The sequence below is a fragment of the Dicentrarchus labrax genome, unplaced genomic scaffold (genome assembly GCF_905237075.1).
Source record: "Dicentrarchus labrax unplaced genomic scaffold, dlabrax2021, whole genome shotgun sequence".
Classification (NCBI taxonomy): domain Eukaryota; kingdom Metazoa; phylum Chordata; class Actinopteri; family Moronidae; genus Dicentrarchus; species Dicentrarchus labrax.
Window position 1 is genome coordinate 5,156,908 of NW_026136712.1, and position 23,641 is coordinate 5,180,548.

The window sequence follows — 23,641 nt, forward strand, 5'->3', positions numbered from 1 at the left end:
TAAGGATAGCGATAGACCACCTATGATTATAATAATGTATTATTAACTTGGAACTCTCTATAAAAGTCGTAAGAACGACACGTAGCAAACAACATCCGACTGTAAACGTTACGTTACCTTTGCAGAGTTAAGGGAAGCAGCCAGAGGAGCGATGTTCATTTTTAAAGTCTTTTCTCTGAAACACAGGTGGAACAAACAAGTTTGTTGGACCTCCTCTTTACACATCGATCAGTTGGACAAACAGATTTTTGTCCTAGGATGGTGAAGTCGGGAATACTCAAACCCTTTAACGACCACATCATAAAGCTTGATTGTTGATTGATGATTTTTGATGAAAAAGTTAAGAAATAAAGCCTTTAAAGTGTTTTTAATTGTATTAATTTAAGAGAAAGCAAACAGTAGTGAGAAATACAATAAAATGACTAAAAGAGAGTTTTTTGAAAAAAATGTATATAATTCATTAGGTAGGAATAAGCAGTTAGAGAAAATGTCTGGTAATAGGAAATAATAAGGATATCCGAGAGTGAAAGATAAGGCAAAGGCAAGTACATACAGTATTATGAGTAATGGGTGTAAAGAGGCAGAGAAGGAACAACAGCAAGAAACAGAAGCACTACATGAAAATGAATTCGGAAATACAATTGATGTTTTCAATGACCAAATGAATTAATGTCTTATTAAAAATAATAATTATAATAATAATAACTGTTTCTATCTGTGAACCAGGTAAAGGTCCAAGCTTTGCAGAGAGTTATAGGCAGAACTGTGGAAAAATAATGAATGAAAGGTCAGTTTATCACTTATAAACCAAATGAATTAAAATATAATCAACGTGGATGTATGGAGGGAAGAAGCACTGTAGAGCCTGCTCTGTGTTTAGGAAAAGATCATGTTCATCTGACAAACAGAAATTAGATCCACCAGTGCGCCAGGTGGCGGTATGCAACTAAATCCGCCAAAAAAAGACGAAGAAGAAGAAGAAGAAGAATTATTATTGGCTCAGCGTGCCTTTCTTTCATAGTTAAGACGCAGCGAAAAGTTGTTTATTTATTAAGTATATAAGCTAAAGTGTTAATTTATATTGTGTGCGACATGTGGTGCAAGACCTGTAGTAAAGTGACAGACCGGGAGCAGACTTCGCTGATGATTCTGGAGGTCAGAAATCAGGATTGATTGTGTCTCTGCTAGTTAGCTAGCCAGCTTGTGCTATTTGTGAATTCTGTCTATCTATCTATCTATCTATCTATCTATCTATCTATCTATCTATCTATCTATCTATCTATCTATCTGTCTGTCTGTCTGTCTGTCTATCTATCTATCTATCTATCTATCTATCTATCTATCTATCTATCTATCTGTCTGTCTGTCTGTCTGTCTGTCTATCAGTCTATCTATTGCTAAAGTTTGGGAAGTGTAGTAAATGAGACAGCTAGCTCAGACAGTGTTGCATTGGTTCCAGTGGTTCCAGTGGTTCCAGTGCTCTGGTAGCTCCCTCTTTGAAGATGGGGTCCTATTTTGACAGAAACTATTGCCAGAGCAGTACAGCCACACTGTGTGCAGCTATGAGACGACAGGGGACATCAGTTTCAGGGCAGCCATAAAGCTGAAGCTGTCCAGTGAGGAAGAGGCAAAGAGGTGGCTTGAAGACTTCCAGAGCTCCTCTGGCTTCACATGGAGAGTGTCCAAAACCTACCCCAACGGTGGGCGCTACAACAAGTATAGAGTAAGTATCACCCACTCCACCACCCACCTACTCTTGTAATTACACCATGTAACTTTCACTTTAACCTCCAGTGAGGATGTCAGGAGTAAAGCAGTTATTTATTTGTGTAAAGAATGAACTTTTAAAGGCATAAAGAGATTGTTTTTGCCTTCCTTCAGTATGTCTGTCTGACTCTTAGCTATTACATTTCACAGGTGGACTACCGGTGCCAACGTAACACCTTTGGGTGCTCGAGGAGGACGATGAACACTTCTTGCCCTGCTACTCTGTACCTGATCTTGAAAAGGCATCCAGAATGTGGAGAGCGGAAGTCGAGGTCAGTTCGTAGAAACGGAAACAATACAACTGAGACTCCACGTGAAAACAACAGTTGTGGTCAGATGTATTGGCGTCCAGGCAGACATTCTAAGAAATAGTTGGTAACACAATTACAAGCTCTCTATCTCATATAATTCTTCAACTTGTATTCATTGAACAAAGAGCTAATTCTGCTATGTTGTGTCAAAAAGAAAGCATATAATAATGGGGTATGATTAACGGAAAGGCCACACCATCTCCAATGAGCTCGATCCTCACATGAAAGCAGATTCATCATTCATGTAAACTTACACAAAGAGCTCAACCATCATGTTAAATCTCAAACTTCTAATCCATTTCACATTCACATGCCAGGCAGAAACAACCCAACAACTGCCTCACAGATAACTTAAGATCTTTATCATAAAAGCAAATGGGATTTTTAACTCACTGTGTCACTGATGTATCAAACTATAATATGGTTTACCAAATGTCTTAGTAGCATTTCTCTTATTATCTTGATTGTTATTGTTAGCTTAATTTGCTGTTATTCACTTCAGATCAGGAGATCCTCACATGAAGGAGGGACTCTTCCTTCACATTAACTTACGCAATGAGCACAACCACGGTGCTTATGAAGCCGTGACGAGGAGTGATGTATCGGGAGAGACCATTGAAAAGCTGAAAAAGCTGTTTGAAAGTGGCCACTCTCCTTCCTCGGCACTCGACGTGCTAAAGTACGATTTACAAGAGGAGGAACAGGACAACTATGTGTACGCCGCTGCAGATCGTTCCGTCTGTCCAGATTTGCAGTTTTGTTACAGGTTAGTGACTAATTCTAGCATTGTCTTAAAACCAGTAAGATATAAAAAAAAAATAAAGATTTAATTTAATACTATAATATCCTAAAAAATCCTGAAACCTTCTTATTCTTTGTTGCAGGTTGTACTACAAACAGTTCAAAAAAGCACACAGCGCAGCAGCAGGGGAGGAACTGTTCAAAGATCTTGAACAAACCCTTGATGATTACAACAAGGAGCAAGGGGATGTCTGCGCCACGATGTGCAAAACCTCTGACAATCAGTTGGTCATTGCCATCTGCACTCCAATGATGAAGAGGGTCCACGCCAGGCTGAGAGAGAGCAGCGAGATGGTGTTTGTGGACTCCTCTGGGAACTGTGAACGCAACAATCACCGCCTTTTCCTGCTCCTCACCCACTCCTCGGCCGGTGGTTTGCCTTTGGGTGTATTTATCACCACGTCCGAAAGCCAGCCAACTCTCTCAGCTGCCATAGAGCTGCTGCAGACTGTCCTTCCACCTGAGAGGTTCTTTGGCCACCCAGAAGGACCTCTTGTTATCATGACTGACGATTGGTCCGCACTCAGACAGGCACTGCATGAGGCATACCCAGAAGCCACATTGGTCCTCTGTGTGTTCCGTGTGGTTCTTCAGGCCATGTGGAGATGGCTGTGGAGCAGTTCAAATGAAGTTATCAAGCAGCACAGGGCCCACCTCCTGAGGTCCTTCAGAAGTCTGGTGTATGCCTCCACACCAGCAGCTCTCATGGAAGGCTACACAAGGCTGAGGGAGGACCACGTCGCCTCACAGCACCCAAAGTTTGTGCAGCACCTGCAGGAGGTCTTCCAGCGGCGAGAGGAGTGGGCCATCTGCCTGCATGCGCAACTGCCCACCAGAGGGAACCATACCAACAACTATGTGGAAAGTGCCATGAGGGTGGTGAAAGAGAAGGTCCTCCACCAACTGAAAGCCTACAATGTGAGACAGTTGGTGGACTTTGTGTTCACAAGGATGGAGGCACACTACATCCGCCGCCTCACAGATTTCTCCAACAATCGGTTACAAACTTCTCTTAAGAAGGTGTTGGAAACAGAGGACATCGGGAGATACTCCATTGTGCAGGTACGCTACTTATTATAACACTGTCAATAAAAATAGTAATATAGTAAATAGTAGTAAATCAAGAGTCAACTGTGTGAATCACAGATGAGTTGATTCATTGAGTGGAATCTGGTGTGCTCTGAAACCTGCATTCATACAGGCCCTTAAGTAGACTGAGGTTGACATTCCTGATGTAGATACCCTTACTGACACATTAAAGAATGGCACAGTGGAATTGGGTGAAGTTTGGATATATATGAATAGCCCAGTTGTATGTGTATGTTGTACGTTCCTTAACTGTTCTATTTAAAATGTATATGAATATTTCAAAATGTAGTTCCACACATTCTAAAATGGTCTCTTCCTCTCTTCTGTAATGCCAATGCTACAGGAAGACCAAGACAACTACACTGTGACAAGCTCATCGAATGCTGCAGTGTCCTACCATGTCGACATGGCAATAGGCTGCTGCACATGCCCAGTAGGGTTTAAGGGTGGGCACTGTAAGCACCAAAGTGTGGTAGCCAGGGTGTTTGGACATAATGACGCCTTCCGTCATGGCTTGTTACCGGACACACAGAAGCTTTACAATCACATTGCCACTGGTAAGTTTCTTTACGTTATTCCTCATGATATAGTGATTGTTCTGTAAATTCAATTAAGAAATTGACATAACTCGACCATGCTTCATTACGTTTGATTATTTTCTTCATTTTTTTAAAAACTTCCATACAAACAAACAGCTGCCTCAAAGAAGACAGCACTTGAGTTATGTTTAGTTATGTGTTATTTATGTATTATTTATGTATTTACACAGTCACTCCCCTCAGTGTTTCCTCTAGGATTTTTTTAGCAGTGGGGGCAGGCCTGTCTGAACACCCCACCGCCCCGCCCCGTCCCACCCAGTCCCGTCCCGTCCCACCCAGTCCAGTCACGCCCAGTCCCGCCGGCAAATGTTTTACGTATGAAACAGAAGTGGCACTTCGCTGCGACACAAACAAATATATTTACCGTTTTAATGTTTCCAGATGTTTGATATCAGGACGTTGACCTGAGAACTGACAAGTTGAACATTGTCCAATTAAAACGGACCCACCGCGGTGACGTTTTTGGTGGAGCTGTTAGTTTAATAGTCGACTTGGAAGAAAGCGAACGTTTTGACAATAAACTACATCAACACAACAGTATGTGGAGTTAAACTGGACAGCCCGAATAACCTCTGAATAGTTCTACTTGTTGTTAAATTGCAATGTGAGCGGCAGCCAACGGGGGTGCATTATGTCGGCAGGATCATTTAAAAGGCAACCGTGACTACATTGTGCGTCTGCCCCATTTCTGATACCGTGGCGGCAGAAATTTAACAGCGGCGGGCCGCCGCTCCAAAAACAACATAGAGGAAACACTGCCCCTCCTACATGTTTTACTTTTGCTCTGTAGATCTCTGGCTGATAGCATTGATAAGGAGAACTTTGGATTTGTCTGGATTTAGCTGAATTTGGTGACATCCATAGCAGCCAGGCAGTCACCAATATTACCTGTATGGTTTGGCTTGACGGAAAAATACAGCTGCATGTCAGCATAGCAGTAGGCGGAGATGCATTGGAACTGGTTAAACAGGTTTCCGAGAGATAACATGTAGGGTGAGAAGAGGATAGGACCAAGGATTGAACCCTGTGGAACACCACATATTAAAGGGACAGTTGAAGACAGAGTTTTCTAGATAATCTCAACCAATTGAGAACAGAGCCTGAGTTTCTAACCCAGATTGAGGGTCTGATATTTGGGAGGACAGAGCTCTATTAGAGAGCAGCAGTCTCCAGGTTTAAGCCAGATGTGTAAAACATTGTTTAGTTCGACAGGTAGGGTACATTTATTAATACAACTCTCCATGAATGTCCCCAGGTGAACGGCCCATCAAGGAAAGGCTGAACAGAATGTTCCTGGACATCACCAAGAAACTGGACAACCCTCACTTCACTCATTCCATCACTTCATTTGTGAAGACGTACGAAAACATTAAAACAGACAGTGCCATGGTGTCAGCTCTTTCCTCATTTGGAAAGTCTCTTCCAACAAAGGCCAGAGGCTGCAAAAGACCGAGGGGCTACCTGCAAACCTGCGCACAAATTGGAAGGCATCCGACAGCTTTGTCAAGGAGGAAAACGTCTTTGGGTGGAATAAGGGTCCTGAGCAGCGGGCGACCCCCAAAGGCGATGAGAAAGGAGCACGCCTATGGAAGAACTGTAAGTGCTCCGCACGCAATTGCGCACTGTGTGGAGGAGAGCATGTGCCACTAACAAGCCCCCAGAGGTCGGACACTCACTTCCAGTGGACATCATCCTCCCCCACCCTCACTGTTGTACGTACCTGTATATAGTTCCTCTCACAAACCTGTACAGTGGCAGTGCTACTTGTGGTTTGTGCTTTTTGTACAAACAAGTTCTCTTACAAACCTGTACACCTTGACAATACTACCCATTGTTGGTGCATCAGAGTATTCTTCAGAACAGTTTTGCTATCGTTCCTGCATTGTTCACTTTCTTGCACTATTGAGATACTGTCAGTCATTGGTACAGAATATTATTTGTCCTACAAAGTCAAATAAACACAAGATGGTGTATTAACAGGAATGTTTGCTGACCTGCACACTGTCCTAGCATGTCTTACATTTCTCCACTCTGTTGTTATAAATATGGTAAATACAACAAAAGGAACACAGGATGCATTGTATCAATGCTTTATTAACAGGGTAAAGTAGGTCTTAGTTCAGTACTGATATGAACTAATACCAGAGCAGACTAAACTTTTAATGCCAGTATCTTATTAACTAATAATGCACACATTTCAACTGGATAATATAAGTAAAGCAAATTAAGTAGATTTAATCTGACAATTTGTTAGTGACATTCACATACAGGCACTGACAAAAAGTAAAAAAAGAAATTAAACATTCACACACAAATAAATACACAGATACATACAATAGTTCATATTAGCTATCCTAAATATGCAAAAGATGAGGCGTCAAACATTTTCAAGTGCAATAGGTACGACATCACAGTACAGGAACCTCATGAGCCTTTAAAATGATAACAGGCTCTGGTTTGGCATTGTTTTGTCTATGCTAACACATATTCCTCCCTGCACACGCTTAAATCATTCTAAAACACATGCGTCAACCTCAAATGCACTTCGTACACCACATTTGTCCAATAGAAATGAATTGCTGCAACAGTAAATCAACCTTTACTTCGTCAGGAGGCAACAGGATTCCTCTCTGATTTCAGCCAAACAGGTTGCAGCCAAACATCCACCCTTCAATCTTTTTACATATATTAGCCTCAAACACGAGTGTCTGGTCCCTCAGGTGTCAGCTGTGTCGCATGTGAAAGGTTTAAGCTTGGCTATGTCTTCAGCTTTGCTGAAGAATCAGATATAAAATTAGCTGTAATAACATTCATTATAACAAAGGTTTACACGTAGGAGGTTACCCAGAAAAAAGGCATAGGTATTGTATATTGTGAAAAAAGGTGCAATATGTTTGCAGGTTAGTTTATAGTTTGGTAAGACTGCTAGGTGTTAGACAAAGCCCTGGTTTCAAGCCTTATACTGGTTACAGTTCTACTATACAGAGTGTCTGTCTAGCTATAATTAGAGGAAAATAGTCCTAACACTTGTATAAAAACAGCTGCTAAGAAAAATTCACCTTTTGTGATATCAGTTTTCACCAGTAGACCATTTTCTTTAAAAAGGATCCACATTTCAGATGTTCATGCTGTCTTCATTCGATGGCCATTTTTTTTCGAATCCCAATTCCAATCAAGAGTTACGACTCTTTCATGTGTTTTTGCTATTTGTCACTGCCTGGTCTGTTAGATGTAGACAGACATTGAAGGAAAATGTTTCTAGGGCTGCATTAATCGAAATATTAAGGAAGGTTTGTTACAGACCCCAACCAATTTCACGCTTTTGTATGTTTTTTTAATGGAAATTCAATTTGTGATGCAAACATGATCATTCCCACACTAAACCAGACCGTTACACCCTCGGTGTAAGAAGGAGAGGTTCCGCAGGTCTTTCAGCCCTGTCGCTGTCAGACTCTACAACACCTGCACCACCTTATCATGTTCAAATTAGAACCACTACTCACCAAAGCTTTTATATCTGTCTTTTATCTGTATTTATTTTTTTCACTCTAATTACTTACTTGCTGCTGTGACAAGTGAATTTCCCTGTTGTGGGATGAATAAAGTATAACCTAATCTAATAACGCAATCACAATATCTGTCAAGTAATCGCAATATGAAGTTTTTACCCTATCGTGCAGCCCTAAATGTTTCCCCAACAAACAAAAATTCTTGTACTGTATATGCCTTCAAGATGTTTATATTCTATATGGTAAGTGTCCATAATGCCCAGAAAATAGTGAAAATAACAATCTGCAGATTGTCTTTTGCAAGACAGCAGCTCTTTAGCATTTAGTGGGATCATCACTCCAACATACTCAAAACACAACAGCTTTAACTACCTAAACTATAGCCTTTACTGTATCACTAACTAGTATGAATAAACTTCCTATATCTCATTGAGCCATTTTATTTTTGCCCCAATGGGCTGATGTAGTCCAGTTGAAAACCCACTTCAGTACCTATAATAGAGCTGAAGTGACTTAAGCACAGTGGAGGGAGAAGGTATTCGTTTTATAAAAGTAAATTAAGTTTCCAGTCTGGGTTCCTTCCCTGAAGTTTTACAGTTAGCATCCCTTTTTCACTTGAACAAAGGCATCTGAGCACTCTGAATGAAAGGAGCATGTAAACACAAGTGTTCAACATTAGTTACCATAGTCAAACACTTTGGGAAATAGGCCCATTTGCTTTTTTGGCGACAGATAGATGAGAATATCAACACAACACGCATGCCTGTATGCTAAATAATAAAGAACAACCAGCAGCCAGTTAGCAATGCTTAGTTAAAGACTGAAAATGGGGGGGGGACAGCTAGCTTGGCTCAGTCCAAAGCTAACAAAATCATCCTCTAAAGTTCACTAATTAACATGTTATATCTTGTTCAGTTAATCATTTCAAAAACTGAAATGTAAAAAACAACAATCCTGCCAAGAAATAGTCTTGCACATACCCCAGTTAAACCACAACTTGTACCCGAACCAGCCGGGCTAGCTGTTTCCCAGTTTCCAGTCTTTATGCTAAGCTAGGCTAACTGGCTGCTGTCTGTAGCCTCATATTCACCATACAGACATTCAAGTTTTCTATTGAACTGTTTTTTATATCGAACTGTTAGGAAAAAGGCTGTTCCATGAAAATCTCTAGATAAAGGGCGAGGCACCACAAACTTTAATAAAGCAGTAAGGTCACACAAAGAACGGTGCAAGAGTAGCAAGGTCATCCAGACTAAAGGCTTATTTAAGTTTAAATTTTGAACAGTGTTAATTTGTATAGCGATATACGTAACGGAAGGAGAATTATTAGCACCTCAAGATCATTCTTGAGACAGACAGACTGTGTGGCCTGAGAGGATCGATGTTTGTCCTTCTTACTGTAATTATACAAATGTTAGTAGAGTCCATTACAATAAACTTAACATATACAATTCATGTTAATATTAGATTTAGATTTCCACTCATGTTTTCATCGCAGATGCAATTTTCTAGTGTTTTTTTGTGAAGCTTTAACATTTAGTGCACTTGTGAGGCTCATGAGAGGCATATTGCTGTTATTGTGTTATTTTGGTGTGTGCCCTAAAGTAGTGAGGCAGTGAAGCCAGTATATAGTACTGTAGGAATACTGAATAAAAGAATATGAGGGGGGGTGAACCCTTAACGGACCACATTTTATATATATGACTGAAGTCTGCACTGTTGTAAAATAGATCACATGCTAATCAGATCCTTATGTATGCTGGAAGGTTTCAGTTCTGGATGAAAACTGCACGCTCTGATTTGACCTCGATTGAACTGAGCTGTACTTTTAGCGGTTTTAGAAATAGCACCCTCTTTAAGTATGTTTACCCCAAGCCTTGTCCACAAACTTAACACTGAAATAGCACATAATCATCATCCTCTCTAGAGCCAGTCAGTGTACCATTACTGTTTACTAGATTTGCCAGATTTGCCAGACTTGCTAGCCTTAGCAGCTTTGGTAGCTTTGATGTCCATCTTGGTCTTCTGGATACGAGAGAAGATCTCCTTAAAAAGGGCCTTGTACTCTGGAGTGTTCTGCCCCAGCCTCTTATCCACCGCCTCCACCTGCTTGCTGATGCTCTCAATGGCCTCAGGGGTGGAGGGCGACTGCGTGGGGGTAGGGGGAGGCGCCGGAGTGGGGCCCATAGCACAATCTTTCATGGATGGGTCTCGGGAGACGGGTCTGGAAGTCTGGACGCCGGCGTGACACAGGCTCTCCTCGTGGCGCCTACACTTCCCTAACAACTCCTCATATTTCTCCAGTAAGGCGTGGTACTGCTCATCCACCTCCCTGAGGATGGACATCCCTCGCTTCCTCACGCTGTTGGCGTGGAGAGCATAGCTGCCTCTTCTTCTGCCGGACGCGTCGCGGGCCACGATGGCATTGAGTGCCGTGTCGCTGCAGCTTTTCCTCACAGGGCTGGACTCAGGGAGAGCCTCCCCTCCCACGCCTCCTCCCCCTTCGGTCTCTTCCCTCACACCTCCTCCTGTGTCCCCGACCTCCACCTCCAGGAAGGTGTCAGTCTCCGGGGTGCTATTGAGGACAGTCTGGGTAAGAGTCACGCCATCGTCCTCACTGTTCAGCAGGAAAGTCCGAGCGCGGCGGAGCTGCTGCAGCTCCTGTAGTTCCACCTCCAGCTCCCGCACCCTCCCCTGGCAGCTCTCAGCATCCTACGAGTAAGAATAAACACAACTTCAGTTGTCGTTTGACAGTTACTCAGTATTTTTGTGGTAATCGCTTTCTGGCTCTGGCCCTGCAAGATGATGAAAGGAAACCTGTGTGAATCAATTCAGAGGTTTGGGACCATGCTAAGTCCCACCACTTTTTGTCCTTTTTTAACAAGCCACGTCAGAACCTCGATCAGCTTTCTCCTTTCTTGTACTTGTGGTGTGTTCCTTTACCTTAGAAGTCCAAAGTTGGATCTGAGAATGACATCACACCCGAGTTAAAAGTGTTACAGTAGTCGGAAAACCAAGCACTAGCCAGGTTAGCTGTATTTTGCTCATACAGACATGTCCACAGACAGAACGTGGGTTCCTAGTTTTCCTAGTTGAATTTTCCGTCTGAGAACTCGGAGATTCCGACTTCCCAGTTCAAATGGAACACACCATTAGATATGCTATGCGCTAGGCTTGTCTATGTTGAAAGACAACCCATTTTGAAGATGGTTCAAGATAAAGTGACATATTTTAAGTTGCATCTTAAGTTAGCTCGTGTTAGCAAAACACTAGCCAACCAACTGCTAATCTACATCAGTCTTAGCTGGTTAGCTAGCTTGATACCTAATCTATGTTAATCGTTAGCTTGCTAGTCTGATCTGATAGCTAATGTTAGTAAAACATTAACATTAGATAACTTAAGATGTGAGTACTTATGCATGAATTTGATCTTTTAACCATCTTCAAAATCTTCTTTTCCTTTTTCGTCGTCTAATTCTTTTCAAAATAGACGAGCCTAGCACAAGTAAAGGTTGATCGAGGTTCCAGAAGGGGTGGGATTTAGGAAGCTGTTCATACTGTGATAATGTGTCCTGTTACCTGGACTCGTGTCTGCAGCCGGGAGAACTCTGCAAGCAGGAGGTTGCACTCCCTCTCCACACCCTCTCGGCGCCCCCTCTCGGTCCGGACAGCCGCCCGTAGAGCCGACACCGCCTCCCTCAGATGCTGGTTCTCCTCTTCAAACGGTTGAGGCTTCACCTCCCCGGAAAAGCTCTCAGCTCTTCCCACCACAAACTCATCCTCATACCTGCCAACATGACACACACATATATAGTACCCCTGATAGACTGCTGATGAGGTGAGTAGATGAATTAGTTTCTTTAGACAAAGTATATGTAAGTATATTTTCATTGTTGTAATGATTTGCCACCAAAACTAACAAGTACCTGGGTGCTGTGCAAAGCTCCCTCAGGCAAGGGAAGGAGTGGATGGTCTTGCGTCGCTCCCTCTTCTCCCTCCTGACTCGGAGCTGCTCCATGGAGCGAAGCTGCTCCACCTGCCCTGAGAGAGACTCCACCTGGTTCTGCAAAGCCTCAATGGTCCCCGTTAGCCTGGTCCAGCAGGAAGGGCAAACGGTTAGGGGGTGAAGAAGGGGGATGAAGGAGTAGAGAAAATTAAACTTCTAGGCCCACCTCACCTCTCTATCTTTTGCTGCGAGGCCTTGCTGTCCATCACCAATGTGTGGTTGGTGCGTTCCAGCTCTCTGGCGGTCCCGTCCAGCTGCTCGTACACTTTGGCATGCTGCTCGTTCATGTCCCGAAGGACCTCCAGCTGCTTGGACAGGTACTGTGGGACAAACACATAGACATGCCTGCTTGTACACTTCTACACAGTGAATGTACGCACAATATAAATTTTCTTTTATCTGAAGATTATGTGATTTGATCAAAATCCCCAGAACAGCCACTAAATGGACATTGAGGTTTGAGGTGAGGTTATCAAATGCTATTCATATTTTTATTTTATTATATATTAAAGGTCAAAGTAACTTTTTAAACATCAACTTTTCCAATGTAGGAATTTATTTTATTATAATCAAATACAACTTAGTAAATTAACCATTTGATTAAGCAACAGTTTGCATTGTTGTCTTGTTCCTCCATAAAAAATTACATTAAAGGACCACTGTGCCTCATTCTAAGGGAATGAAAACACAATGCTTCCTATTTTCAGGTGATTATACACTAATGAAAACATTATATTCCATTTCTGCCAATAGATCCTCCTTAATGTTACAATTGAGACCTTTAAAATTCTAAAAATATGACAAATTTGTCACAAGAAGTAGAAAGCACTGTAACTCACTCATTGTCTTATCATTGAATTTTTGAATTCAATCAATGGTTTCAATCAGCATGGGAGAAATAAGATCTTAGATTAGATACACATTCTCTAAATCAATATATTAAGGATAATAATAAAGCCTTTCTCTGCGCTTCCCAACCTGCCTGAGTCAGGACAAGCTCTTGACAGCTTTGACAGTGTGTATACGTGTATGTATATAAATTATATCTGTACATATTGTTTTATTTTATTGATTTTATTTTGTATGTTGATCTACTATGGATTTAGTTGTTGTGTGTAAGGTCTACAAACTTTCATTTCATAGTACAACATTTAAAGCTAAATTAATTTCCTTGGTTCCTTGATTCGTACCTCGATCTCTTGCACTTGCTCTTCATTAGTGATGTACATCTGCTGCAGGGAGTCCTCCAGCTCCTTGTTCCTCTCCAGCAGAGTCTTTCCCAGCTCTGCCGCCAAGTGGAGGTCTAGAAATTGGAAAGAAATTGAGAAAGAGCTGAACAAAAAGTGCACGAGGGCAGGAGGAGATATAGATGAAGAAAGAGCAAATGAAGAGCAAAAGAGGGTGGGCAGTAATAAGAATATGTCAGAAGGAAATGGTGGTTCAAGAAGGGTTGAGGGGAAAATGAGGGGGAACTTAATCTTACAGAAGAAGACGTAATGCGGCCGTACAATTTAGATTACCCACTGTCACGATTAATGGAGCACTTTGTTCTATTTTGGGAGAGGTTATAACAGGGTCTGGAACAGAATGATCAAAGGGTCTATCACATCGTCTCAGTCTGCCCAGGACCAGTTCAATTATAGAGTGAGGAGAGCCGGAGGACAGAGAGACAGTACTCCTCCCTGCAGCATGTCTCCCTGCTGGTCCTCCTCTCTCTGCTGACTGAATATGAAGGTCAGAGATTGGTGCCAAGATTATTTGGAGAGACACCTCTCCACTGAGATTAGGACAGAAATAGGAAGGAATTCAAGAGAATTGGACTAAATTTACATTTAATGTGTTAAATAATAGTTGTTGTTGAATTTGGTCAAAAAAGCAAATCATGTTTAACACCAGTAATTGCTACTGCATACTGTTTTTATTTGTGCTTGCAGACTGTTATTGCACCTTCAATGTGAGATGAGTCATTGTCACCGTTCTTTATTCTAACTGTGCTCTGACTCAGCGTTACTGATGGCCTATATTGTTGTGGTCTGAGTCAGCAAGATGTGGTCTGTGACCTCTCAGAAGGAAAGCAGAGGACTGAACTGAACAACCAATGAAGTCATGTCCCATGTAGTCCTGGCTCTGTCTTTAATAATGAATAGTGATCACTAGGACGGGTGCCAACTGCTGACCTGCATCACTGCAACATTCAGTGCAGCTGTGCCATGTTGGAGTGGGCTAAATGGAGAAATTGTGCACTCAACCAGTAGCTCACAAGATTTACTAAGGATGTTCAGTTATAGTAACACAAGTACACAGTCGGAAAATTGAAATTTTTAGATTTTGGTTTAACCCTACATCTACCTAGCAAATAATAGATAATCAGTAGATTGTCACATATCAAATATTCCCTGCTTCTAGCTTTCCAAATGTTGGGATTTGGTGCTTTTCTCTGTTTTATATAATTTTAAATTGACTGTTGGTTAGACAAAACAAGCAGTTTGTAGACCATGGACTCTTGGAACCTGTGATGGACATTTGTCACTATTTTCTGACAATTTATTGATTAAACTATTAAATATAATTATCTGTAATGAAAATAATCATTCATTGCCCTTGTCTAGTTACCTATAATTCTCCTCTTATTAATAAATATGATTTACACACTAGCCCAGTGTACTGAGAAGGAGTGTGTCTTGTCAACATTAGCATTGTGGCTAACTTTGCTGCAACCATACCCAAGTCTGCTTTTCAGGTATCTCTTAAGTAATCTTTCAATAATATTTTTAGTAAGTAATTATTAAGTGTAATGTGAAAAGGGTCACTTCCTTCAGCTCTTTAGTTCCCCTCAGCTCTATGGAGCGCTTTAGCACTTTTCAGCTCTTTGTTTTGGTTTTACAACCCGCGACTTTGGTTCGCACTCATAGCTTGTTTCCAGTTACCGTAGGCAGCTGTTTTCAGCAAAAATGCTCTAAGAAAGTAGCAAGTAGCTGGTAACATAGTGGAGCATTTAGCAGCTAAAGAGGCAGATATTTCCAATTAAAACTTGGACTTATATCCACCATGTGGCCTGAGACACTCCAAATGAATGCTAATGCTGCTCACATCTCCTAGATGTGCAAAAATAGACAAGTAGTGCTAACAAGCTGAGTTTACAGCTTATCTCTGCTTACCCCAAGTGGTAAAAGAAATAGTAACTGCAGGTTTAAACATCCTGTAAGAAATGAAATTGTACACTGAGCCCGGCCAATAAATCACATTTTGAGATTTTACAGATATACTGTATTGTCAACAGCATATATCTCTGCTGATAAGTATTAATAAATACATTGTAATAAAATATTTTCATCCCTCAAATTTCAAGATTTGTATTAATCTTAAAAATCCACTATCAGTCTGGCTCTGCATGGTTTGAAACCATGCTTCTCTTCTAACGGGCAGTCGTGTGCTCGCCTGCTTTAATTAGACTAATGACCAGATGCAGGCTAACTATGCAGTTGCCAACAGCTCCATATGGACTAATTCACACACTTCCCTCTGTGCTGATAGCTTAATGAATTCCTGTGGGGCCCCGTCAGCAGCACAGGTAGCACTCAATGGATTCCTCCTCCATGCTGGAGTGAGGGAGGAGTCCAAACAACAGTGTGTGTTCCTCGAGCTAGCACGAGTGAACTACAAAGGCTCTGTGGGAGTAGTCTACAACTCAAAACATGGAATTAAAATCGTCTACTCTGTGGCATTTTATGCCATAACCACGAAGGCCTCAAAGGAAATAATTAACGATGATGACAAGACACTATTTTTTAACTTGTTTTGTGCCACTAACGAAGTTAGCAGCTAGCAGGCGAACGTAGCATTTAGCAGCTGAAGAGCAGCTGTCAGGATTTGGTGGTGGCAGAAAAAAAACTACAGAATAAAGACAGTGAATATTCATCTTACATTTGTGGTGTGGCCAGAAACATGATTCAGAATGAATACTAATGATGCTCCAACTGTTTGCTAATACCTTTGCTATATCAAATGATACCCCCAAGTGTTCAAAATATGAATTCATTTTTGAATACTTGATGTTTTGGGATTTGTTTGAAGTTAGCTGAGGAAGAATTGTGTAGTTAGCATTACCAGTGCTAGCAACAACGGCTAAACGGCTAAAGAAAAGAGTAACACCAACAAAAACTATAATTTCTTCACAATAAAAAAAAAACGTTTATGAAAATAACTCAGTAGACCGCGCAGTAACGCCATGGTCAGTATCATGTCAGTCTAGCCAGCATTCCTCTCATAAATAAACTAAAAGGAAGTATATAAGCAGAAGCAACTATGGCTGGATGCATCTGACAAGCTCTTTAAATCCGATCCAGCCTTGGGCCAATCGGACACATCTAAAAACCAAATTCCAGCAAGAAAACCAGACAACCAAAACACTGTGTTAGTGTCCACATTCAGATGTTGTTTTCTCTTTGGCTGCCAGTAAGGGAGAGTCAGCTCTCTACGGCCAAAAGCTTCAGCAACACGAGGATACGGGAGGGGGAGGAAAGAGAGCCGATCGATGCAACTCACTGCGCTAGCAAACAACTTAGCAGGTCAATACTGCCCACAGATAACTGTCTGTTTGCTTCAGACGGACCCGAGGCTCGACCCACACAGGATGAAACCACTGAGGCCGGAACTCCGACGTAATCACATCATGTATGACGGATACATTTCCTGCATGCTCCAGATAACCAGCTGCAACCAGCTGGGAGTGTGTTCAAAGAGCTCTGTTGCACTTTTTCACACAGTAAACACCACGGCAATTATTAAATCCTGTTTTTTTTAATGCAACCAGCAACTGAATGTTTGTGGTTTTAAGAAACTTGTGCACACAGGCATGTTCAATAATATACTGTATGTGGTGATCTCTTCCACAGGCAGTAATGTTTTTGTAGGTGCGTATCACCCATGAGATTTAATGGAATGTGGGAAACAACACTTCTCTTCCTCTTTTCCTGTGTTGCAGACCTGACTTCTTAACAGAAAGTGTTAGATAGAAATGTTCAGAGGCCAGAAATGAATTATTTAGTGTTATAGCAGAAGGCTTTTCTGTCCATTAACTGCTCTAATGCATGATATACCAAAGCAGCAGCATTTTGCAGGATTTTTCTGGTCCACACTGTGACCTTTGATCTGTAATACTGGCTGTTTGGGTGGCATAAACACTTATTAAGCTGTAACACGAGCATTTAAACAGTCGAGGAAGCCTCTCATCAGATGTAAGTCAAGCCAGCAAACCTCCAGTCTCTGCTAGAGCCACGTATTTTCTACCTGGACTCAGGCCAGTAGAGGCCCTGGCTAACACACAATAGGCCCAAGCCAAGGCGCATCCCAATTCCATGTCTGCAGTACACCCCTCCTGTTTTTCTGCTTTAAGAGTTGAAATGTGAGCTGAAACTACATCATAACATCTCTTACATTCCACAGGAGGACCTTGCTTTCCAAGTTCGACATCTGCTAAATGTCCACACAAATGAAGAGCTCATTCTCAGAGGACCAGAAGGAAGAGTTCAACACTTTGGGAAATAAGCTTATGGGCTCTCTTGCCAATAGTTAAAGAAGATTGATACCACTCATGTGTTTACAGTGCATCCAAAGCTATCACCAGCAGCCACTTAGCTTATCTTATCTTAGTTTAGTCAAGCACCACCATTTTATTGTATAGGCCCATTTCAGGCACCGTCAAAGACTAGAAACAAGGGGAAATAGCTAGTCAGGCTTTCTTTAAAGGGTAACGCCCCCCCCCCGTACATATTACACAAACAGATGTAACATGTCTATTTTTTTATTTAGACCGACCCAAGCTAGCTGTTACCCCACGCTCCAGGTCATTATGCTAAGCTAAGCTGACCAGCAGTTAGCACACATGGATTTTGATCTCAACAACTGAATTGTGAAAAACCAGTTCAGTTCAGTTATGTTTTCTAAAAGTTTATTTAAACGGAGCAGTTCTTTTAACTGAATTCCTCTCGAAATTAACTTTTGACTGCTAAGTTAATATATTATATATTATGTTTCTGGAAAATCTTAATAACTAAATGGTTACCACAGAATTTTAATGACATTATCAGGTATTTTAAAATCAGTGCCTCCAAAGCAAACAGGAGGAGAGTTGCAATATTTTATGGCCACAACTAACAATTACTTTATTGTCTTGATTAATTGATTAGTCATTTAGTTTAGTTGATTTCTTATATGAGAAGGTTTTTGAGAAAAATATGTTAGTGCTGTTTTCATTCCTCCGTGTTTCCTCACGTCTTTTTAGGGTGAAACCTCGCAAAAGAGCCTTTTTTTCTCCCACAGCACTGAGAGTGATCAGCCGGCCGGTGATTCCTGCATGACAACAAGGTACTGTAGCACAATGACAGCGGTGTGTCTCTCTCTCTCTCTGAAGGATTCGTTGCATCCTTAAATGTCGCACAACAAGAGATGAGCTCAGGCAGTCAGCACTTTGAAGCACGGTGCTGCTCTGAGAGGTCCGACATCCTCTCTGCTCCATCAAACACATAGCCCCCGGCACACAGGAAGAAGACACTGCTCATTTTTACACCAGCCATTTTGACATTTATGAATGTTTGTCCTCTCTACTGCTGTCTCTCTCCTACTCCTCAGTATTCCCAAAAATAAAGAGTGCTGAGGATTTATTTTTACCCACAGGTCCACTCATGTGTGACAGGAAAGAAGTTGCCTAACAAATCCATTACGTCTTGACTGCAGGTACACGTCTTCCTGCGTGTGCATGCATGTTTCTAGTCAAGTAAAATCCCTGCATCAGCACCAATTAATCTCCGGAAATGTACCGGTATAATTACTTGCCACGAGGAGAAGTGATTGAGAGATAGAGAGACAGGAAATGGAGTAAGTGGTGCAGAGAACAGTGAGGAGTCTTTGTCTGTGATGGAAATTTGGAAAAATGCATTCAGGAGCCGTGCATATCAGCAAGAGAGCGATCACAGATATTAAAAAAATATGTTTGCTGACTTTAATCCAGGTTATATAAAACTTGGTGGTAAATTGGCCTATAAATGTCTTTGCAGATGTTCAGTACAGGATAATATACAAACCTCATCCAAAATGTAGTTTCCTGAATGTGACTGCCTGTTATTAGTTCCCCAGAACAGGAACATAAAAAGCCAGTCCTCATCTGTATGGAAATTGGCTGATACCGAGCCCATCTGGCGTAACATAAATGGGATATTGAAACCTTTGAGAGGGTTGTTGCACGCTCGATTGATTAGTTCTTCCTTTAAGTCTCACAAATGATTTCAATCTGTTCAAATATTTGGACCACGATTGACTAAGATGTATGTAGATCACACAGATTCACACAGAGTATATAGAGCAGGTGGCCTTAATGGAACGATGGAGGTTAATTATAGCTGACTGTGAATTAGGTTAATTAGACAAAGAGTGAATAGTGAACCCTCCTGCTGGCTTGTTTTTGCAAGATTTTCCCTTCCTTAGCAAAGTTCATTCAGTCATCACTACCTGCACTTGATATGTGCGATGGATTTATCAATAATTATCATAATTGTTGTTTTTTGTTTGCTTTTTGTGGTTCCAGCTTCTCACGTGCGAACTTGCTGCCGTTTCCGTGTCTTAAGATCTGAGTCTTGGTCAGACAAAACAAGAAGTTTGATAACATCACATTGGCATCTAGGAAGTTGTGATGGGCATTCTTCACTGTTTTCTTATTTCTTATAAACTTGAAGGCTAATTCATTAATGGAGAAAGGATTTTAAAGACTAATCAATAATGGAAATAGTTAGGTGCAGTTGTAACCAGAACAATCCTATTACAGGAAAATGACATACTAAGGCTTTATCTCTACAGCCTCAATACTTAGACTAGAGCCCAAACCAATATTTTTTGAGACTAATACCAATTTTAGAGTGGAAAAATTCACAATTACCAACATGTTGGCTGATATAGCGAATTTTTGAGCTAGTAAATGGACTTTGCACCGATACAACTATGTAAAGGTACTCAGAAAGCTGCTTTCTTAGACAACAATATTCTTAAAATATTATATAATAAACCTTCAGAAACTACAATTAATTTAGCTGTTTGTTTGGTCTGAAAATCTAAAGTTATTCAGTGTGCAGTGATATAAAACGGATAAAAACAGCAAATCCTCACATCTGAGAAGAATTCTGCATTTTGCTTCACAAAAGAGAATTCATTTCCTGTCAAGCCTAATACAGGAAAGCCTAATAGCTCCACAAAATATACTTTCCATAAACTACAGCCTGATAACACTGAGGGTCTACCGTCTGATGCTGACTATTTCAAGCAGCACAAGGCCCTGCTTGGCATGCTTTCAATGCATTGTTGGTAAAGGTGGTTGTATGTATTTTTTTGCCTGCTCCTTAAAAGGCCACTTCAGTGTTTCTGCACCCAGGAAAGACATAGAATGACATCTCTGCCGTGTCTTTATGTGACAGAGAGCCTTTGTTAGGAGCGGAGGCCAGCTGACCGGCCGGCGCCAGCAGCTGACAGTGGGGATGCTGCGGGGAGCCGGGCAGGGAGGAGGACGGTGTCTTACCCTGCTCCAGGTCCTGCTGGTCGTACCATGGCTCTTCCTCTTCGGTCACGAATTCCTCCATTCTCCCTGAGCTTAGCATGGGTGACCCCCACACCGGGGGAGAAAAAGCAGAAACAAGATGCCCCCCCTCCTCCTCCTCCTCCTCCTCCTCTGCGTGAACAATAGAGCTCCTCCAGAAGGCAGCGGTCGCTCCTTCAAGCCGGGGCTGCGCGCAGGCTTCCTTCAGTCAGGGGAGTGTTGTGTTGTGGCGGCTCTACGTGTCTTCCTCTTTGCTTCCTCCCCTCAGTCACTCCCACCTCTCCCTCTCATCATCCCCCCACCGCCCAGCACCGGCCCATCCCGGCGCTGAGACCCGCCGCTGCTGCCGCTGCTGCTGCTGCTGCTGCAGAGGAGCCTACAGACGTGGCAGCAGCGATGTTGCAAAAACAGCACTTCTTCTTCCTCTCTCCCCAGCACTTCTTCTTCCTCTCTCCCGGTCTGTTATCACCTCACGGTGCCTTCACGTGCTGCTCGGAAGCTGCGGGACTACCGTTTTGTTCCCACTCGACGAGCTTTGGGTCGAGTGCGCCCTCTAGATTGGATTTGTGCATGTAATTAAAGACGGAATAACATCACTCATTAAGACCCGTTAATTGTAAGGGCTGGTAAAGAATATCATACAGCTAAACTTTCAGACAGCTTGGAAACGATACATTACTTTATCCATTAAAGGATCCATCAATCTATTATCCTTTAGAAATGTGTACAGTTAATCCACATAACAAACAGTGGTAGATGAAGTATTCATATATTTTTTGTAAAAGTAGAAATACCACAATTTAAAAAAAAAATACCAGTAAAAGTCCTCCATTCAAAATATTACTTCAAGGTCAAGTGTGTAACATTTAGGAGGATCTGTTGGCAATTTAATATAATATTCACAGGTATGTTTTCAGTAATGTATAATCACCTGAATATAGGAATCGTGTGTTCATTGCCTTTCAATGAGCTGTTTTTCTCCACAGGCGAAGCGGGTCCTGTTCTGCTGAGTCTGCCATGTTTCTACAGTAGCCCAGAACGGATAAACTAAACACTGGCTGTAAATATTGTCTTTTGTGTTTACTTTCTTCATCTGCAAAGTAAGTGCAGGAATCTAACAATATTTCTCTCTGAGATGTTGTGGAGAAATATAAAGTTAGATAAAGTGTACAGTACAGAACTTGAGTAAATCTCCATCACTGCTAACTGTTCTATCCACAATGAAGGTATTAGTGTAACTAAAGGTACAGTTATTAAAGTTAAGCGCACTGGTAGGGGTGCACAGTTTGTTCAGTAGAAAGGTAACTCAGCAGCTTCTCCAGAAACCTCTGTTCACTTCCTGACCCCAACTGTTCACCAGTGGGAAGCCAGTGAGGGATCTTGTACTTGCTGCAGCACTGGTGACTTGGTGTCTGCAGTCTAGGTAAACAAGCAGTGGTGGAAAGTAACTAAGTTAATTTACTATTATACACTTTAATCCCTTTGAGAGGCAAATATTATACTTTTTATTACATTTATTTTACAGCTTTAATTTCTAGTTATTTTACAGATTCAGATTATAAGTGTAATCAAGGTTATATTAAATTGTATAGTATTTTCTTATACAGCAGGTCATGGTTCTGCACAGTGAGTACTTTTACCTTTGGTAGTTTAAGTATATTTTGATGTTAACCTGTCTTTATACTTTTAGTTAAGTAAAATATATGACTATTTCTTCCACCGCTGTCAAAAAGTGAATGGAAATGGAAAAGAGGATGCAGCCTGATGATCATTCTGCTGCAGTGATGCTGGGCTGTTAGGTAGTGTCAGGGTAGATGGGTGGACATGCAATCACAAGACTTGAGTTCATTGTACAGTATATTTTGAATTATTCATGCAGTCTAAACGAGTGCATCTGAAGGAAGTGAGCATTTGTAACACCAACAACAACAACAACAACAATATCACTAAAAGGTCCGTTTACCCTCCTGTGTACATGTTACTTTGTTCCTGCTTGAAGATCATATGTTCTGAAAGACAGCTGAATCTGAAGCAGTCAGCTAAGGCTGATGATGTTACAATTTTTTATATTTTTTTACAGAAAGAATAAGGAATCATCCAAATGTGTGCTCTGTGGAATTACACTAATGTGTTACCCGGATTCATTCTTTTTTGTATCTTACAACAAACAGTCAGTTTTTGTCTCCTCTTGTCTTGACAATTGTACAGCACTTTAGTCTTGTACGTTTATGGCTGGGTATCATATATTTATCAATAGTGGTGCAAATACAGTAGAGTTTTGAATTGATACCAGTACCAAAACATACAGTTATAAACCTATTTTCTACAGAACCCTGTGCCATGTAACAATAATGATGTTAATGTTAATGTTAAATTTACAAGAATGTTGTTTGTTTATTGTCTAATTATCTAAAATGAGCAAAATTTCAATTCTAATCAGGACCTGTCTGATCAAACAACATTTAACAGAATCTGATCAGGCAGCTCTCATACAGTTTCTGATGCTGGATGCCACAGACGCTCAGTCAGTACATAACCCCATGTGTGCTACAAACATTGTTGTGTGTTATTTACGCCACTAGAGGGCGTGCTTGAAGTTTCGCACATGCCACAATAAAATCAGAGATCCCTCTAGCTTTGAGGTTTGAACAAATGCACTTCCATGCATTACTTCCTGTACACGTCACAGCTCCATCCTATCATTGTTAAATATGATTTAGTATAATAGGGGAGTGGAGGGAATATTTAAATGCTCTTATATTCTGATCTCACTGGGTCAAATTTGGAATAAATTGAAATTGTAATATAAATGACACAAATTATAATATAACTAGGCTTTGGTTTGTGTTTCCACAGTATGCTCTGTGTGAAAATACATTGAATTAGTGCATTTCACCCAGTGAAAGTGACTCCTGTGCCATAGTTCTATGAAAGGAAATCTACTTTGGCAACTAGTTAAAGAGGATTTGGATAGATAT

General features: G+C 41.3%; 2 protein-coding genes across 3 annotated transcripts; one reads left to right on the top strand and one right to left on the bottom strand.

Moving 5' to 3' along the window:
- Nucleotides 1–966: 966 nt before the first annotated feature.
- LOC127373405 (uncharacterized) lies at nt 967–6,544 on the top strand. Of its 2 annotated transcripts, none has more exons than XM_051417843.1 (7): nt 967–1,155; nt 1,523–1,723; nt 1,918–2,039; nt 2,581–2,844; nt 2,963–3,941; nt 4,312–4,525; nt 5,823–6,544. In XM_051417843.1, exons 1-7 carry the CDS (start codon nt 1,093–1,095, stop codon nt 6,215–6,217), a joined length of 2,238 nt encoding a protein of 745 aa, XP_051273803.1. In that variant the 5' UTR covers nt 967–1,092; the 3' UTR covers nt 6,218–6,544. The 2 variants fall into 2 exon arrangements, with proteins under 2 accessions (XP_051273803.1, XP_051273804.1); XM_051417844.1 differs by having other exon boundaries at nt 1,023–1,155; nt 1,460–1,723.
- A 97-nt stretch (nt 6,545–6,641) lies between these two features.
- Nucleotides 6,642–20,870, bottom strand: LOC127373406 (cerebellar degeneration-related protein 2-like). The gene is made up of 6 exons (XM_051417845.1): nt 20,646–20,870; nt 13,273–13,385; nt 12,254–12,402; nt 12,003–12,167; nt 11,656–11,863; nt 6,642–10,788 (listed from the first exon to the last, which is right to left on the bottom strand). Exons 1-6 carry the CDS (start codon nt 20,722–20,724, stop codon nt 10,021–10,023), a joined length of 1,482 nt encoding a protein of 493 aa, XP_051273805.1. The 5' UTR covers nt 20,725–20,870; the 3' UTR covers nt 6,642–10,020.
- Between the last annotated feature and the right edge of the window lie 2,771 nt (nt 20,871–23,641).

What these genes read in the sequence shown, in the direction of transcription:
- LOC127373405 (XM_051417843.1), top strand. Translation starts at nt 1,093, where the DNA reads ATGTGGTGCAAGACCTGTAGTAAAGTGACAGACCGGGAGCAGACTTCG. An exon ending in GGCGCTACAACAAGTATAGA is followed by an intron (nt 1,724 to 1,917) that starts GTAAGTATCACC and finishes TACATTTCACAG; the next exon opens with GTGGACTACCGGTGCCAACG. An exon ending in TTACAATCACATTGCCACTG is followed by an intron (nt 4,526 to 5,822) that starts GTAAGTTTCTTT and finishes GAATGTCCCCAG; the next exon opens with GTGAACGGCCCATCAAGGAA.
- LOC127373406 (XM_051417845.1), bottom strand. Translation starts at nt 20,724, where the DNA reads ATGCTAAGCTCAGGGAGAATGGAGGAATTCGTGACCGAAGAGGAAGAG. An exon ending in AGCAAGTGCAAGAGATCGAG is followed by an intron (nt 12,403 to 13,272) that starts GTACGAATCAAG and finishes TTTGTCCCACAG; the next exon opens with TACCTGTCCAAGCAGCTGGA. An exon ending in GAGCTTTGCACAGCACCCAG is followed by an intron (nt 11,864 to 12,002) that starts GTACTTGTTAGT and finishes TCATGTTGGCAG; the next exon opens with GTATGAGGATGAGTTTGTGG.